At 45.3% G+C, this 19694-nt stretch overlaps 1 protein-coding gene across 3 annotated transcripts in view; it reads left to right on the forward strand.

Annotated features, from left to right (window-relative positions):
• The window catches only part of LOC144102109 (DNA excision repair protein ERCC-6-like), a 243715-nt gene that overhangs the window by 172765 nt on the left and 51256 nt on the right, over window positions 1-19694 (forward strand). For all 3 annotated transcript variants that reach the window (XM_077635397.1, XM_077635398.1, XM_077635399.1), the window contains exons 14-16: window positions 2792-3010; window positions 3554-3664; window positions 3736-3950. In XM_077635397.1, the coding sequence (XP_077491523.1) occupies window positions 2792-3010; window positions 3554-3664; window positions 3736-3950 (545 nt within the window). The remainder of the gene's footprint in view (window positions 1-2791; window positions 3011-3553; window positions 3665-3735; window positions 3951-19694) is intronic.

The raw sequence follows: 19694 nt of genomic DNA on the forward strand, positions 1-19694 counted from the left end.
ATTTGACGTGTGTGAGGTTTCCATATTTTTCGTGAAGGATTTGCTCTACTCAGCATGCATGCTCCATGGGATCGCCTTGACTATGGCTGCATTGTGCCTGTTTGACAGTGTCCCCCCCGCACCCTCCCCTGTGTTCTGGATAGCTCTGAGATCATGCCCTCATCCTGTGATGCTTTGGGTTAGCCACTGGTTGAGCTGGCTGGTGAGGTAGGCTTGCTACATCCTGCTTATAAAGACTGGTCACGTCGTGAACAAAACAGCACAGAAACAGCGTAGGCAGGTTCTGACTTTCACAGAGCTTCGTTCGAAAGCACCACAAGCATGAGACATTCTTTCGAATCAGCATTGTTGTAGGTCGCCACATGGGTCATCTTTTAGCCGCTTAATTGGAATTTTCGGTTAATTCGAAGTGGAGCGTTGGCCCCGTCATTTTTGCATGTAATCCTATAAAGAATAGCTCTATAATTGGAAGTTAGAAGCCTACAGTATTGTTTAATTAGAAGTTATTTTTCAATGCCACGGTGGCTCAGTGGTTATGGCGCTTGGCTGCTGGCCCGAAAGAAGCAGGTTTGATCCCAGCCACGGCGGTCGAATTTCGATGGAGGCGAAATTCTAGGGGCCTGTATACTGTGTGATGTCCATGCACATTAAAGAACCCCAGGTGGTTGAAATTTCCGGAGCCCTTCACTATGACGTCCCTCATAGCCCGAGTCGCTTTGGGATGTTAAACCCCCATAAACCAAACCAAGAAGTTATTTTTCAGTCAGGATGCTCTAGGTGTCTTGAAGAAGTTTTTTCAGTGCTACAAAAAAAACAAGGATACAGAAAGAAGGAAAGAAAGGCAGTGCCCGTCCTGTTTACTTCTTTCTTTTTGTGTCAAGAACCTTTCTTGTGTGTTTCTAGGCATGTTCAACAGCCTAGAAAGAGAGCAGCTGTTCACAGTTGGAACCGAGGTGCTGGAAATGGTAAAGGAACACTTAGGGCAGGTAAGAAAGGGTATGAAAGGCGTAAGAAAGGTGTAACAAAGGCGTAAGCCCTTCTTGGCTTATGAGTAGCGAGGATGGAAGTTGTAGACGGAAGTTTGTGGACAGAAGTTGTCTGCACGAACTGTCAATTAACAGTTGATTCCACAGTACATCATATTCACACTCTCAATCACATGATAGAGAAATGTGCAGAATATAACCAACCCCTGTATATAGCCTTCATTCATTACGATAAAAGCACTCGACTCAGTGGAAACCTCAGCGGTCATGCAGGCATTGCGTAATCAGGGGGTAGAAAAGTCTCATGTCAAAATACTGGAAAATATATATATAGGAACTGCACAGATACCATAGTCCTGCATAAAGTCAGCAATAAAATTCCAATAAGGAAGGGGGTCAGGCAGGGAGACACGATCTCACCAATGCTATTCGCTGCCGGTTTACAGGAGGTATTCCGGGGCCTGAATTGGGAACAGTTGGGAATAAGAGTAAATGGAGAATACCTAAATAATCTGCAATTCGCTGATGACATTGCCTTGCTGAGTCACTCAGGAGATGAACTTCAAATCGTGATGAATGAGTTAGACAGCCAGAGCAAAACGCTGGGTCTAAAAATTAACATGCAGAAGACCAAAGTTATGTTCAACAGTCTAGGAAGAGGACAGCTGTTCACAATTGGCAACGAGGTGGTGGAAGTGGTAAAGGAATACCTCTATCTAATGCAGGTAGTGGCGGCTGATCCGGATCCAGAGAGGGAAATAGAATGATAAGTATGGGGTGGAATGCATATAGCAGGTTCTCTCAGGTCATGAAAGGCAGTTTAACAATAATTCCCCAGAGAAAAGTATTAAACAGCTGTATCTTGCCAGTACTCACCTACGGGGCAGAAACGTGGAGGCTAACGAAAAGTGTTCAGCTCGAGTTAAGGACAGTGCAGCGAGCCATGGAAAGAAAAATGATAGGTGCAACGTTAAGAGACCAGAAGCGGGCAGAGTGGGTGAGGGAACAAATGCGGGCAAATGACGTCTTTCTTTGCGTCCGTGTGTTTTTTTCGCACTTTTCATCTTACAATGCAGTACCAACTAGCCCGCACCCACACCTTACTAACAGAGTGGATTCCAAGAGAAGGCAAGAATAGTAGGGGGCGGCAGAAAGTTGGGTGGGTGGATGAGATTAAGAAGTTTGCGGGCATAAGATGGGTGCAGCTGGTAAATGACAGGGTTAATTGGAAAGACGTGGGAGAGGGCTTTGCCCTGCAGTGGGCATAGTCAGGCTGATGATGATGGTTTCTGTAATGATACAAAAAAGGGAAGAAAAAAATGGTAACAATAAATAAAAGTGAACAAAGCAAAATAAAATCAAATAAAACCATTATAAAAATAATAAAAACAAATAACAATAAATGAATGTAAAATGGGGGTGAAACAGGGACAGGCTTTCGCATTTCCGCTCATAAGCAGACTTAAGCGCAACCCTGTAATTGTTATGTGGGCACCTGTATCTTACAGGGCCACCAGGGCATTTGGCAAGGGGAACACACAGTTTAAAGGAGAGCTTAGCAGGTTGAGAAACAAAACTGGGAATTGCTAAAGAAGAGGCAGCAAAATACAACCAGGAAGCAGAGGCAAAAGAGACCAACTATTCACAAGTTGATTTATTGATCTTTAGAATGTGTCGGCAGCCTCTCGTTGAATGATTGTACAGCTGCACATCGTAAATGATTTGATCAGGTAGCTCATACCTCGATCTCACCAACATTTTGCTGGTGGCTGACCTTGCGGAAAATGATAATGTCCTCTGGGCAGGTTTTTGTTGGTCTGATCCAGCTGCGCAAGATCTGCAACCACCCAGACCTCTACGATGGGGGTCCCAAGATCCTGGGAAATGTGGACACCAGCACGCTGCCTCCGGAGATGCGCTATGGTTTTCCGGGCCGCTCAGGCAAGATGGCTGTCGTTGAGGGCCTGCTCAAGCTATGGAAGAAACAGAACCACCGTGTGCTTCTCTTCACCCAGAGCCGACAGGTTTGGTGCTACTCCTGTGCTCTTTTGTGTCCCGGCAGCTTCGTGAATGATGACACACTCAAAGGATGTGTCGTTTGCCGTTCTGTCCATTGCGTAAGCACGAGGTCTTTTGACTTGGTTAGCCACGAGGGGTCTCCCAGGATCCTCTGCAAGTGGCCAGGGTGCCACTAGCTTTGCACAATGCAGGGTTCATGTGGCAGGTGTGCTTGCAGCTCGACCAGGGCCAGCATGACCTTGAGCACAAGCACCATGATGCTGTTGTAGTGACTTACCAGCTAGTGTAGTTTGGCATGTGGGTTGTTGTATGCATTATCCGTGAGCATACGAAAGCAACAGATTTGCAAGGCGTAGGCCGTTTTATGGAACGCTCACAATGAATTGAACCAGGGTTTCTCATTGTGCCCTGCAAGAGGTTCTGAGACGGCATTGCGTCAGAAGCATGTTGCAGACTGGTGGCCTTTGTGCTTCTGCACTGTGGGCCTTGACTTGAGCCCAGATGTTCTATGTGAGAGCTGTTGGGCCGAATGTTGGCTGACCCTGCAGATGCTGGTCATACTGGAGCGCTTTGTCCAGGAGCAGGGCTACAGTTACATGGTGATGACGGGCTCCACCCCCATTGGCTCCCGGCAGCCAGCCATCAACAAGTTCAATGCGGTGGGTGCCATTCCATGTGCGGCACTGTGTGTGCACTCACTTGTGCTGTAAAAACCCTAACCCATCACCAGGACCCATCGGTGTTTGTGTTCCTGCTGACGACAAGGGTGGGTGGCCTTGGGGTGAACCTGACGGGGGCCGACCGGGTGGTGATCTACGATCCAGACTGGAACCCCAGCACAGACAGTCAGGCCCGAGAGCGTGCGTGGCGCATCGGCCAGCGCCGGGATGTCACCATCTACCGCTTGCTCACTGCAGGCACCATTGAAGAGAAGATCTACCACAGGTATGAGGTGATCTCCCAAAGGTTGTGGGAGGTAACTTGGAGGCCCTGTGCGATGATCGGCATCGTAATGAAATTTTGTGGGTGTATATATTTCTTCCTTCTGTTTTCAAAAATCTAATTAGTTTCGCTATGTTTCAGTTTGTTCCCATATTATGAGAAAATAACTGAAGCATAATTAGGTAATTTTTTTTGGGCCAGTAAGGCACTTTTCCTGAATGCCTTTTGATTCCGATTAAAATGGAGCTCTAGCCGGAACCCTGCCATGCGTAGCTATGCTATATATATTGTTCTTGAGGTACCTCATCAAATAAAAATGTTCAGTTATGTTGAAGCATCATAGTTCTGAAATATATAGAAATTACATTATTATTCACAAATTTTCACATGTTCGACTCGGCTATAAAAATGAACAGCATACACTTGACTCCATTAAATGCAAAGTTAATGGGGACCGCAAAAAACTTCATAATAAACGAACTTCTAATTAAGCACAAAGCACAAAAACAGCATCTTTATTGGTCGCGAAGTCGAGTTTCTTAAGAAAAATAGTTCGTCATCTTGCTCTGCTTTTTCTTGCCGAACCGCGCGGCTGAAAGCTAGTTCTGCAAGTTATAGATGTGCTTAACACTTCTTCCGCATTAACTGTAGATGTGCTTAATGCTTTTTCCACGTTACCTCCTGTGGCAAAAAAGCGCTATGTGAGGGGGCAAGGCCGGCAGCCGCATCGGTAGCCATCCATTGCGGCTCGTCTTCAATGTCATCATCGACATCTTCCTGGCTTGGTTCGTCGTGGAGTTGAACAATCTCCAGAATCTCGCTGTCTGTAAACGCACCGCACATTTCGACTGCGGTATCTGCGGCGATGTATTCTTCAGAAGTGGACGTCACCGAGAGTTTTGCCAATATCAGTGCTGTCAGGCTCACTCGTTCGCGCTTCCTCCGATAAGCTAGCAGAGGGATGTTCTGAAGTAGCACCGATAAGGTAGGTGCCGGTGTGCATTTGTTTCCGAGACGTCTTGAGCTGGTCGCGCTCAAAAACTTCCAGTATTGAGCACTTGTTCTTTACAAAGTTGGAAAGCGTGTTGGGCTTGATTCCGTACCTCCATGCAATGTCTTGCTTGGAGGTGCTTCCCTTTTCTACTTCTTTCAAAACCTCGACTTCATATCCAGGTCGAGCTTGCGATAAGAGCTGCAAGCTTGGGATAAGAGCTGTGTGTTGCCTTGATTATCGACATGCGACTTCATTGGAAATCTGGAGCCTAGAACATCTGTGAACAAGCAAGCCAAAGTTCTGCTGACACTGCAACAAAGACACTGGAGGAAAGTAACAAGTGATGTGGCTGGCCTGCCTGGACACATGCTTCCTGCCTAGTCCATCTTTCCTTTCATTTAATCGCTTTCTCTCTCACACATCTCCAGGCTTCCTGTGTGGGTGCCTATGGCAGCTGTAGCAAAGAATAATCTCCCTGCTTGGACCAAGTTTTGTCCTGGCTGCGGATTGCTGTGATGGTGATGACACCAGCACGGAGCTGCTGTGGCATTTGAAAAATTGCACATTCAGTTAGAAAATGATGGTTGCCTTGGGTCTCTTGACTGAAAAAATTGTGGCTCTAATCCACCCTATGAAGGGGGTTGGACAGATATGTGAGACAGGCATTATTTCCTTTCCTTAAAACCAATTTTCATTTCATTTTCTTTGGGTTACAGTGCACGGTTCAGGTGTCCACCAAGATATGTGGGACAGGTGTCATTTCCTTTCTTTAAATTGTCCAATGGGGCAAGGTGTTGCACTGAAGGGATGATGGTCTTCCTGGACTTCTGGCTGCAAACAGCGTCCCCTCTTAGAGAGCAAGCTGAAGTTTTTTATTTATTATTTTTATACATTTTTCTTTCCTTTCTTTATTAGGGCTGCTTTATGATCAGCATGATGTATGATTTCTATGTTGTATTTTGTATTCATTATTTTTATTTCTTTTTCATTTTTATATTTCTTGTGTTTTCATTTTTTTATATTACGACTCATTTATGATCAGTGTGATATATCATTTGTATGCTGTTAGGTACTTGTCCACTCCTGGGATTTTTTTCTGAGGATGACGGCCACACGAAAATTTCCTTCGACAGTAGAGGTATATAGCTTCGCTGTAAAGCAACTTCTAATTAAACGATACTGTGGGGTTCTAGCTTCCAGTTATCGAGCAATTTTTCTACAGGATTGGCGAAAAAAATAGCGCCAAACCATAAGAAAGAACGAAAATGAGACACAGGCACCTGTGTTTTGTCTTCATTATTTCTTGTGGTTTGCATGGTTTGGCTCTATTTTTTCACCAATTCAGGTATGCACCAACTAGCTCAATAAGACAAAAAGAGGTGTTAATGCAGTTTCTACAGGATTACATGCAAAACTGACGGGACCAGCATTTCACTTCTAATGAACCGAAAATTCCAATTAAGCGGGTTCGAATTTTTGGGAGTTGACTGTAGGTTTATAGTTCTTTCTGAATTCATTGGTATAAGAGTACCTCTAGGCATGTGTGAATACATGGTGGTTTTTCGAAGCGAATAGGAATTTTATTTCAATTTTTTTTTCAAAGTGAATATTTCGAATCTGAGTAATGGTTGTGTGGCCCATGTTTTTAGATTTGGTGACAATTTTCTGGTCCCTTTACAACTAAGGGTTGGTAACATTGCTCGTGTTGCTGACTCGGTCCTGGAGCAGTTTTTTGCGATCTCCAATTTCATGAATTTTACGTTTTAACTACCACAAAATGACGGTTCAATTTTTAGTTCTAAGATTGTTTTTTAACATGACAAGCCACTTATGTTGGGCCTATATGCCATGTACAAAGAAAACCCTCTACCATATCATTCCTTAGATTCAAAACTTGTGTACCACAGTATCATCTCTGTCATTTAACTAGATCTGCGCTGTCCACGTCATGTTTTCACCTAGTGGAATCGAGGTGTGCACTTCAGGTTATCACCTCAGGAATGCTGGCTACCCTGTTTTGGTGCTGATGACTGTAGCGGAAGGCCTGCTTAAGCAGCTACATAGGCGAGAAAAGAGAGAACTTGTTTTCAGCACTGCCATAAAAGCCAGGCAGAAAAGAAATATGTGGTGGTGCCTTATATTCACTGCGTATCTCATAACCTATAGAGGATAGCAAGCAAGTTTGGTGTGGGCGTCGTTTTTAAGGCACCTCGAAAACTGTCAAATCTTTGCACACTGGCAAGCCGAAGCTCTAAGAAACTGACTTGCAGCATCAAGCATGTAACCAGGTTCGTTGAGTGCAAGGTTGGTGCTGTTTTCGAAGTCCCTATGAGCTGTGGCCAATCCTACATAGGGCAGACCGGACGCTGCCTCAATGAACGCCTAAGGGAACACGCTGCTTCTTTTAAACCATCTCAATCTAGCAGGCTGCCTAAGCATTGTTTGAGCTGCAAATGTCACCCACTTTTTGTAAAAACAAAAGTTCTTGGCCGTTCTAAAGGACAACTTGCAAGGGAGCTCCTTGAGGCCTCATTTATTCATAGGTTAGGAAGCGATAAGTGCGTGAGTGACGCGTCTACTGTTCTGTCGTGAAAGGAATCTATGTTTCTAAATGCTGCATAATTTCTTGTGTATTGCTGCTTGAAGGTAGAAGAGGCGCTTCCCGTTACTTTCCATGCCATTTTTTCTCGTCGTTTAGTCTCACATTATCTTGGTTCAGATTGCTTGCACATTCAGTTCCTTGAGCTCGTAATTCTGCTTCCGTTTCTTTCTGTTAGCGCTCGTCCTGTGTCCCTCTCTTGTCCATGTGTCTCGCATGGAGCCCACCTGCAAATCGTGACTTACCAACTGGCCCAAATCTCCGGTTTCCAATTAGTGGCGAGAAATGTATTGGTTGGAAGAAATTCTTGGTACTATGATCACGCTTATTATCTGCACCATTCCAGGGAACGCTGACTTCAGTCAGGTCACCGAGCTAACGATGTCTAACGAACGCGTTAATTGTTTTGGGTGTGCTGGTGTCTGCTGCCACCCCAGAGGAGCTGCCTCTGGACTACTATGGGAGATGACCGCTCTCACCTGATGCTTCACAATGCACTTTCTGCTACCAGTATGCTATGACGATGCTGTGAGAGAATACAGGGAAGTGGACAGGAGTTCGTTAAAATGATGTCACGTGTTGAAAATGCGGTTCTTATTGATGGAGGTACACACAGTGTTCTGGAAAAAAAATGCTACCAACTGCATATAGGTGTACATTTCTTGGCAATAAATTACTTTTGGAGTGGAATGGTTTTTCTTCTGTCTGCACATTTTCGCTCCACTGTTCACAACCTCATATACAACGAATTTGTACTAAAGTTCGTTATGAGCCAGAAAAGCCCAGCTATACCAAAAATCGGTAACCCACCGACTGAGCACTGGGAGGCGGCGCTGTTCAGCTCACATTCGGAGGACTAGCTTTCGTTGGTGAACCAGGCAAGAGTGGCGGCAAAAGCTAATGGGCTCCTGGAATGAGGGCCCACCCAAACATCCTATGCAGTAAACGTTTTTTTCTCTCTCTCTGCAAGCGGATGGAGTAGCATAGCTGGGGTCACGTTTGTGTACCACTGGCAAAACGGACATGCCAGGTATACGGTGTCAAGAGTATGAACACTGCTTTGCAAATCAAAGAACACAAGTAAAAAAATGCTGTTTTAAAATTTTGCACTTTTTTTCAATGACAAATATTTCAGTACTGTTCAGTTTTAGCGTGAACATTTTGTTTCAGTTGGCGTACAGCCTGGGAACGAGGCTCGCAGCGACATTTCGATTGTCCTCCATGCAGTTGAGCAGGATCACGGTCGATCGCGATTGAATTTGCCGTGTAGCAATGCCAGATCTGCATCGAGTTCGACTCCGATCGACTTGATTGCGATATAAAGTGCCCATGTGACAGCAGTATTAAGATTGAACTCGATTACTGTTGCTGTCAGAATATAAGTTCTGCCAGAAGCATAGTAATACCCCTGTCACATGGACATTTTGAAGGCCCTCGAACCCCGATAGTCTATGGACTCAAAGGCGATTGAGCGCTGCTACACGGGCAGTTTCATTGGCCATCGAGTCAATAGTCTGTCGAGTCAACGGAGCAGCGTGGAACTCCATCGAGATTTGGAGGGCCTTCGACCGCTGCTTAAGGTTGCTAGCCTTGCTTCGAGCGGCGCCAAGCGCACTTTCATACACGATAGATTCACGCTACAAAAGCATGAACAATCATTATTCGCCTAAACTTTAACGCAAGCAGTCTGTTCAATAATTTTAAAATTGTATCAGTCTGGTTTTAAGCACATTAAGCGCTTTAATTTTTACGTTGCGGTCTTTGCGTTGCTTGCGCACGTAGCTTTGACAACAAGGCGGCGCCCTGCCCGCCAGCTTCACAGCGGTAACAGCGCTCCGACGTAGTTCGACTGGCTTGGCTTTGACTCGTCTTGTGTTAGAGTGGTTACAGCAGTGTCTGCACCTATGAGTAGATGGCGCTAGGAACAGCGCGCGGCGTCCGTCGCATACGTGCAACTAAAACGGTTTTAAACGACATGCGTGTATGCGTGTATTCCTGCAATTAGTGTATATTTATAAAATATTTTTGTAATTTGCACAAAATCTAAAGTAGCAATTGTAGCACCACACAAGCTTGGCGTAAGACACAAGAACCATTTCAATGGCCATTGAGATTTTCCATGTAGCAGCGGCGCAACCTCTTCAAGTTTGATGGTGATTGAGAATTTCGAAGGCCCTCGACTTGATGCCCATTCAAACTGGCCGTGTGAAAGGTGTATTAAATCTCTCTTCATAGCATCTCGCGTTCAGGCCACTGCGCAGCTCGGGAAAGCCGGACAAAGGCCACGTCCAGCCACTTGTTGACACTGTTAAGCTCAGTTTTAATGAACAGTGTGATTCAAGGTGATTTGTTCGCTATATGGAATAATTCAGTATACCCGAACCAGCTTATAACGAACTTTAGCACCAATTTCGTTGTATATGAGGTTGCGAACAGTGGAGCAAAACGTGCAGACGGAAGAAAAACCATTCCACTCACCATAAATTCTATGGATATGGTGCAGTTCTACACTGGACTGCCCAACTTTGCACTCCTGCTTGCCCTCTTCAACATTTGCAAGTCGCTCGTTCTCTAGGTCGTGCCTGTGTTTCTGCGTGCTTGCTTTGCGGCGCTTCATCCTGCCAGATGCCGAAGAAACAGTGGCAAGCCCTTCCGAGGAGCGCCTTCGTTTCCAACATCCCCGGAGTGTCTCGGACTCCTTATGAGTGTGGTTTTAAAGTCTGTATCTTCTTTACTTCTGAGTATTCTGTTTGCATGTTTACCAATCCTTCCTCTTGTATAGTTACGACCTGCAGCCTGGGAGTCCGTAGTTAAACACGAGACCTTCCTGGAAACCGTTGCTAAAGCTTTCGCCGCTTCCTCAGCCTAGGCGATTCTCTGGCATCGAATTGCATGCTGTCCTCGATATCCCGTTGACCAGTCCTGCTGTGTCCACTTGAATTGCCTCTTCCATCGCACCCCATGTTCTCTTGATGGTGTTCGCCCTAGCCTTCCTTCTTTTCTTATGATTTTCGGGGTGCGTATTTCTTGGAATGGGCTGCACCTCGACCCTGCTTCTAAGCTGAACTCCCAAGTCCTCTCTCTCCTCTGTAGACCAAATGCATGGGAGCCGTAGTCTATATCCTTCCTGTTCTGCTTCCTGACAGCCATATCCTCTGCGACATCGAATGGCCTTCAGTAATTTCATCTGCAGTATTGTGAATGCCCATGTGTAGTACTCTTTCTGTTCCTGCATTGATCGGGATACCAAGAGCTCTTTTAATACTGTGCGCATTATGACGCCCATCTTGTTCGTCTCTCTTTTCTTCCATTTCAGATAAAGTGCTGTGCAAGCTATCCTGCTCACAATAAAAGCCTGCATTAACTATGGTTTCTTTTTCTTTAAGTCTGTGCTTGCGGTTGGATACCCTACTGATCATTCTTGCCACTTGCTAACCGTTGCCTGCAATCGCCTTATCACTTCCGCGTTATTGCCGTTGGCGTCTATTAACAGACCTAAGATTTTTGCAAGTGGCACCTCTTGAATTTGCGTTCCCCCCACAAATTATAAAACAGGGTCAGAGTCTCCTTTCTTCCTAAATATTAGTAACTCCGATTTGTTGGGTGCGCATTGGAGTCCACAGCTATTTGTGTATTCTTGCACCGCATCCGCCGCACATTGTCATCTTTCCTGCATGCTCCCAACTGACCCTCCGGATGTCCAAATCATAATGTCATCAGCATACAGTGCATGCTTAACACCCTGTATGCTGTGCAGCCTACTCGGTAGTCCTGATAGGGCAGTGTTGAAAAGCAAAGGGGACAGCATTGCCCCCTACAGTGTGGCCCCTACTTCCCAGTCATGTGAGCTTGACTTTACTTCTCCAACATTGAGCCTAACTCTTTAGTTCGAGAGAAATTCTTTGATATGATTATATGTCCTTACACCACTATTGCGGTCCTGTAAATTTTTGAGTATGATATCATGTTGACGTTATCAAATGCACCTTTGAGGTCTCTAATCCTAGAATTGCTCTGGTCTGCCTCTAGGTTTCTTGATTTCTTCTTTTAGGTGTAAAAGTACATCTTGAGTTGAAAAGTTTGGTCTCATGTTTGCCATCATGTTTGGCAAGAGGCCAGTTCAATCTAAATGTCTGTTAATTCTTTTATATATAACTTTTTCTATCAACTTGCCGTTAACTATATTGGCCTCAAATTATCGATACTGATCTCTTCACCGGGTTTCGGAAGAAACAGAACTTCTGCCGTCTTCTATTCCTCAGGAATTTTTCCCTACAACCAGCATTTGTTAAACAATTCAGTGATAGCCTCCAAAAACTGGTTGTCCATGTTAGCTAGGATTTTGGTGGTAACCTGATCTCTACTAGGGCAGGTATCCTTCCTCATGTCCATGAGTGCGGCACGCACTCGTTGTGATCTTTTTGTTTGTGATCTCCTTGTCCATTTTCTCATTGTGTGTGCCTGTGTATTCTGCCATGTCCAGACGAACACCCTCCGATTGTATGCATCTCCTTTTAAGTTCTGCAGTGAGCTCCCTTTCGCTCCCCTTGAAGTTGTGTGTGGCCTTCAGCAGATTTGCTTTGTCCTATGTTTTGCTGTTTCCTGGGTCCATCAGGCATCTCAATACGGACCAGGTTATCTTCAGGTTAAGTCTCCCATTGAAAGAGTCGCAGAGATTGTGCCAGTCAGCCCTGGCCAAATTCGAGGCGTAGTGCTCCGTAAGCCCTGCTATTCTGTTCCTTAGTTTCCGGTTTAGCTTCTGCCTCCTCCACTGCTTTGTGAGACCTCTTCTCTCTTCCCGTAGATGCAACAAATGCGGGTAATTGGCCGGAAAGTCCTCGGATGTCCTAACCTTTTTGGTGTGAGTTCCCACGTCCTCCAAAGCGTTTTTGCCCATGCCTCGTAATCTTAGTGCTGTTCTCGTCCTTTTCGCTCCTGCACTGCCTGGCTTTATCCCAATTTGTAATTCTCGCTGCCCCTCTTCCTGCTGCTCTTGTTGCACGCCGCTGTAGTCTGCAGGATAAAGTGATCGATTCCCAAGTTCTTCATCAAATTCTCCCGAGCTGCTTGTTTTAGATTTTTACCCCGGCGGAAATTTTTCCGCCCTTCGAAATCTACTAATTTTAACATAGTGGCACACAAAAGCTCCCGCTGCATCGCATTTGCCGGCAACCCGTGCCTGCGCGTATGAAAAGTCCATGAAAGCAGCCCGAATCGCTCTTGCCTGAAATTGCCATATGGTTTGTTGGGAGCGTGCCAGATATTACTGCTGGCACGCTCCCAACAAACTGCGAGACATCATGGGCAAAATAAGTGAGAATAACATTTTTTTTAATCATTTATTTCTGGAAAAACTTCGATAAATCGGGTTTACTGGTCGCGTGTTTCGTTATATCGGTTTATAAAGCACATTAAACCCTATGGGCACTTGACAGAGAATCAAAATTTCCTTGTTAGATTGGGAAATTCGTAAAATTGGGTGTCGTTGGATTGAGTTTCATCTGTATTAAGTTTTTTGGCCCAATAGTGATAGCATTAAATGTGTTAAGAGGGTTCACCAGTGACAATGTCCATAGGAAATACATGGGAACTTTCAGAAGGTGTAACGTGTCTAAAAATGGATCAATTTTCATGAGGTCTATAGCAGCACTTTCTTCTTTAATGAATGGAGGAAATGTTGCAGACATAATTTTTTAAGTTTCATTTTTTTTACAAATCAGAGGTAAATATCCAGAAAAATTGCAGTTTTAGATATGTCGGTCTTTCATGTCATCTCGTGAAAAAACTAAGCCAAATATCAGAATTTCGTCTGCAACATTTCCTCCCTTTTTCTTTCTTGATTGTCAGGTTGCAATTTTCATTCATATCGAGCGTATTATTTGCGTTTTACAGGCTCTGAAAGTTGTGTATGTATTTTTTGCGGGGATTTGAAATTCGCGCCGATATTAACTAGAGCGACGTGGCTTCATTTGGTGTCAGAATATTTTGTCGCTACTACACTTTACCACCAGCCTCTTCATTGTCTGTGTTCGTGCGCGCAGGTTTTTACTCAGAACATGGACGGACCTCACCTCTTTGTTTCCTTTCTTCTTGCTTGGGCGGTATTCGGAAACGATTTCTGCGTTTCTTTTTTGCTCGAGCTCTTGGTGCGGAAAGGAAGTGGAATGCAAGGCCACACCCAAAAGTCCCCCCCCCCCCCCCGCCCCTTTCTCCTCCCGGCTGCCACACAATAAGGCATTATTAGTGCCAAAACAGGATGGAGGCTCCCTTTTCAGGACAGTGTGGGAAAACAGCATTGATCCTTGCCCAGTGCAAGGGCGCAGTGACCCAGGTGTCGATACAAGTCAAGAATGAAGCTGCAAAAAATATTTCTCATAGGAGGGCCTCGAGCCGATAGCGGCCGGCGCTTACATGAACCCATACGCCTGGTTGTTTGAAAACCGGTACTGGTACGCACGCCGAGCCGGGAGTCGACGGGTCGTGTCCAGTCAATTCCGCCGGAAGGGGTAGGTGACTCAACTCGACCCTGAACCGATATGCTTGCAAACGCTGTTAGGTCGAAAAGTAGGGTTATTGAGAGGGAAGAGGATAAAAATGCGAACATGCTTTCCATGTGCGCCTTCGCACCTCCGATACAGCGATGGCGTGCCTCAATCTTGGAGGCTGCTACTGCTTGCTCGACGCTTGGTGTTGCTACAGCTGAACCGATCTCGATTTGCTAAAATCGAGTTCATGTAAACACGCAGTGGTTGAGTTCGATTGACGAAGCTCAACTCGACCCCCGAATCGACCCAGCACTATCGGGTTCATGTAAACAGGGCTAATGGCATAGACTGATTGTCAAGACGTAGCGATTAACCTTTTTTCACTAAGGCACTTGCCAGTCACTTGCGATTTCACGCTATACTCGCGGACAACTATGTATGCCAGTGCAACAGCCTACATCAAGGGGAGAAAGGACCGTCTCCTTCCTTTTCCTGCTCAGCCCCTGCTGCACTGCAACTGCGACGTCATGAGAACCGGTCGAAGCCAACGCTCGGCTTTGGCTCCAAGCTAGTGAAACCAGAATATGTCGGATCTGCATCGAAACTTCACTTCTCTAACGTATCTTTGGTCGAGTGTCGCTCTTCCTCTAATTCTCCTCCCGACCAGGCATATCTCTGCCAGTATGTTCGCGTTACCAGTGCAGGTGCTGCCCACTGGATCCGGGTAAGCGTGGGTGCACCCTGTCTGCAGAAAGGAGCTCGCGGATTTCCGAGCCCCCTACTCCAGAATAGACATCTCCGCAGTGTAAATAACGTGATGTCAAACGTTTATTGCCTGGCTGGCAAAATCATCCAGTTTTGCTTCTGAGCCGGTTTCGCATGTGTCAAGCGTTCCTCAACCGTCTTTATTCTCCCAATTAGATACGCTTCGGTATGCGCCAAACCTAGTCGCACCTCTTGCACTATGCATCCAAAACTCGCATATTTCAATCAGAAAAACGCTCGGAAGGGGCGCTATATAAATACATATATAAAATACACAATACATAAAAGTGTATAAAATATAGAAAAACAAAAAAGTAAGGCGCATAATGAGACTTTCCCAGAAACCATAGTAGGTGTGGAATTTTCGCTTTCAAACACGTGACGTCATGACAATTCAGGTGCGCTGCCATTTTTAGTACAGAAAGAGCACATGCGGTTGGCATGGCAGCAGCGCCCATCTTTTCTTCCATTAAACAGCAATTTTTATTTTTAAAAATAAACCACTGATAGCAACTTCGTCCAGAACAGTTGGAATCGCTTGTGAAATGATGAAATTCGCGTTAAAATTCACCACGAATTCAGTCATTCCAGCTCCTCTAGGTGGCGCGGCGGCAGTGCGACATGGCGGACGAGGCGGTGATGGCGCCGATGCCATAGCGTGGGTCTCTATATAGAAGCAAAGCGGCTTCTTGACATTGTGGCATATTTGGTTTGATTTCTTAGAGTCTAGATAAGCAGCAGTAAATTATTCTTGGTTATTAATAAGATCCTATGCTTGAGTTTGGCTGCATTACAGGCTGAAAATGAATTTTTATTGATATGAGCATGGAATCGCTAGTTCGCAAATGGCGCGCTTAAAAAGCCCGTCGGTGTTGAAACTTGCGAACTCAGCATGGTGAAGTGCGATGAACACTTTAAAGTGTAATTTTTTGCGCGTTCATTTTCTTCTTCTTTCGGCACTCACCCGAAAGCGCAAATAAACTAATTTAATGACCCAGACAGTCTGACGCTATATATTGCGCCTACACGAGTGCGGCCCTTACTCGCGTAAATACGGTATGTGTATTTATTGCGTGCTGATCTTCTAAGGACACAACTGAAAAAAAAAAATCAGCAATTGGTAACACTGGCCATGGTCCACAGCATAATATTACAACACTTACCAATTACAACAGTGATCAAAATCAAATTTTCAATGTTGGACTGCATCAAACAAGCCAGAAACGTCAAAATCCTTGAGCTTACAAATTTGACGCGTGATTGTCTGCTTGTGTACGTAAACAGAAAAGTTTCACCAGTTGTCTATATTTTCTCACGGAGGAATTCTGTTCGATGTTCCTGAATGTGGACGGCGCTTTCCTGCCAATTTAATTGTATCCGATTATAGTCCGTCTGCAGCGTACGTTGGTCACCTATGCAGTAATAAAAGAGGCAATGTAGCTGTTGCTTGAAGCAGCAGCCATGGGGCCATTCGAGCTTTATAATAAAGTCGAAATAACCAAAATACTGCACATCAGCTAAGTGTTTGAGCTCTGCACTGCTTTCATGCAGCTGTAATAGGCTACGCTGGTAGCATGAACAAAACTCCGAATAGGAATGCATTGACGACACGGTGTCGTGGCGTCAACAGCGTACGTCAGTGATTAAAAGACGGGTCATTGGGCTGAAACTCATTACCAACCTGCAGAATGAACTTAAAGACTGCTTTTTGAACTCTTCACGTGTTGGCAGAAACAACATGCTTGCTATTTGGAATGTCCGAAGATTGTAGAATAACAGAATGTGCTCATTTTTGACGCATATTTTTGGCTCAAAACCACTGCGATTGCACGCGCGGATCGATCACCGGCTCGTCGCTTCAGGAAGAGGCCACGTGGCATCGCCACCATCGCTGGAACGACCGAATAGCAACAGGACGATCTCGGTGCTTTTGCAAACCACACATCTCACCCTTTTACCCAAGTCTGATTTGTTCCGTGGTGAAATTATAAGGAGTGAAGAAGACATGAAACAATGTATTTCAGCAGTAATTTAGTCACTGAAGTGACTATCACCCGTAAATAAACTGAAGAACTTGGCGATGCCGATTGCAACAGACGTGCTCAGTGGCCATCGAAAAGGAACCTTCAAGATAAGGCGCTAAAAACAACAACAACCCAGAATAATGTCTAAATAGTTGCGCCTGGCTGCAATCCTTCCAGATAACGCTGACCGCATCTCGCATAACAAAGTGATATTCCCGTGTGCCAACGGCTTTGAACTCGAACAGACAAGTAGTACAACAGTTTCTCTGCATTACTTAATTCGGTCAAAGAAGCATCGGCCGGATGCTTAAGCGAAAATTAAGGTTAACAACAGCAAAGACGCTGCAAAATAAACACTGGCAGCACAAACAACGAGAGCGCAAAAAGCTTTTCACTGAGGCTGCGTCGTCGAATCGGCGTTCACACTCGTAAATGGTCACTAGGCTTGTATTGCGTTCGGCGACGGAGGAATACGCGGAATACGGAATAGCCGGCCAAAGTGCGGAAGGGGAGGTGTTCCCAAGGTATGTCAAAAGTTGACTCACACTTAACTGTTCTGGCTAGGCTAAACCAACACTGCTTCTAACTACAGGCTGTATACCCCACCCTATCATTATAAATTTATTTTTGCAGAAAAGATGAGAGGGAGCTTAGGGGGACCCAAACCGGAAAACATACTTTTCCTTGTGGCAGCTGAGTGGTGAGTTACTGGAAAAAGGTCCATTCTGTGACCACCACCCCTTCAGACCGGTTATTCTTTTGTGCTTCCCTCTCCCTGCTTTGGCAGGATATACACAGAAAGTTCTCGGCCCTACTTTTTGTTCTTAAGGCAGAGATCTGGGCAAGTTGGTACATAATTAGAAGCGGTTTTGCACAGCGCAACTCACAAGGCACGAAAGAACTGACACCACGAGTGCTGACTATGTGTCAGTTCTTTCTTGTCTTATGTGGTGCGCTGTGTAAACCACTTCTAAGTAATAGCATAATTATGGCAAAATGACAAGCTTAAAGTGCGCAATGTTGCAGCATTCTCTTGCAGAACTTTGTGTCTTGATAGATTCGAAGAACAATGTAACCCTTTAGCATCCAAACGACAAAGTCACAGTACCTCACTTTGCACACATGAATCTGCATTTGCACCTGTTAAGAGGAACTGTGGTGTGTCCTCAGCATCGCTTTGTGATGTACAATGGAAAGACATGATGAGCCAGACACTCCACAACTTCTGACAGACTCTTCTCTACAATTGTATGGGCATTTCATTTCCAGTGCTCCCTGGCTGCAACAATTACAGCTGACCACACCACCAGGGGTGGCAACCAGAAATGGTTTGTCTCTACAGATGTGCAGACCTGATTGACTGCACTGAAAATTAACATGAACATTCTCCGATGCAGCTGTAGAAGCTTGTGTGGCTTTGTGTTCTTGTTCCTTTCCCCATGCAGTTTGTGGGCTTGACATCTTCTGGGTAGCATAACCTCTTTAGCATGGACTGTGAGGGGTTTGTTGTCCAATTCCTGCGCACAGCCTTGGTATTTGAAGCTCTGAAGGGGGACCAGTAGGTACACCTTGCCTGCTCTGTCAAGTTGACAACCTGAAACGAGACAGTGCAGTTATGTTGTTCGGTGAGCTGACAAGAAGTGGCCGCAATGTCAAGGCTACTTAAACAGAGTGAAATCTGAGCAGTGAGTTGGCTCATACAGGCTGGTTCGTACATGTTGACGGGAAGGATGTGACAGTGCTAAGATAGGGAATGAGATATGCACTAGTAGTGCAAGTATGTGTGTTGTTGCCTTCTGTCCCTTCTTAGCGCTTTTAGATCCTTTCTGCTGTAATTGCAGGGCAGTACTGCTGCGAAAAACCAACTACAGTAAGAGCAGGAAACATGCTGATTTCAGCTGCTGTACCTCATGCTCAATTGACAGGCCTCCAGCAAGGGCAAAGCATTTCTCTCTTATCTCATTCCATGTGCCTGGAACATCCTCATCCTGCAAATTAGTGAGCATGGCACTGGGGAACTTCATTGCCACAGGAGCAAAATGATCTGCAATATTTGGTTCCAGAGGCAGAAGTGCTGGCCGGCTTCTGCTGTTGTCACAAGCTTCCAGAAATTTTGCCCACTCTTCATCTGTCGCCTCCTTGAAGGTGCACTAAAGAGGATTCTGAGCTCGTTTTTTTACTGCGGGAACTCGGTCTACACGCTCCTAGCATTGTTAGAAACTTCTAATTATTGTCCTCTGCAGCCGATTTCCCCTATCAAATCGGACCAAACGTCCTGTCTCCCGCCTTTTTTTTAAACTCGCCTCCGAAAAGAGGAGTCAACCAGCACATGGAGTGCCTTTCAGCCAGTCGTGTGGCAGCTTCGTTCTATTTTTATTTTGTTTTTTTACATTTCCTCAAATAGATAGTTTCAATCGCGGACTACATAGCCGCAAATTAGGCCCACAGAAATAAAAATATGCGTGGACTCTGCTTTTGCTGGTTGCTGCGTATCACTCCACCGATCGCAGAGTGGCAAACTGCTGCACGAATGGCTGAAAGACACTCCATGCGTTGACTGACTCCTCCTCTTTTTGAAGATGAATTTTAAAAACAATCCAGGAACTGGGACATTTAATTCGATTTAAGAGGGAAATTGGCGACACAGGACAATAATCTGAAGTTTCTAAAAATGCAGGAAGCGTGCAGGTCGAGTTCCTGCGGTAAAAAGACAAGCTCAGAATCCTCTTTAGTGCGCCCTTAAAAGCCCTTCTTTGTTTCCTCTTCCGAAGAGGCTGCTGTCATCGTTGACGAGCAGAAGCTTGAAGCTTTTTCTGGATCCACAGATCGCACTGTTGGGGGCAGCCATGTGTTTACTTTGTCTGTACATCCATCTCTCCT

Source organism: Amblyomma americanum, chromosome 8, assembly GCF_052857255.1.
Source record: "Amblyomma americanum isolate KBUSLIRL-KWMA chromosome 8, ASM5285725v1, whole genome shotgun sequence".
Classification (NCBI taxonomy): domain Eukaryota; kingdom Metazoa; phylum Arthropoda; class Arachnida; order Ixodida; family Ixodidae; genus Amblyomma; species Amblyomma americanum.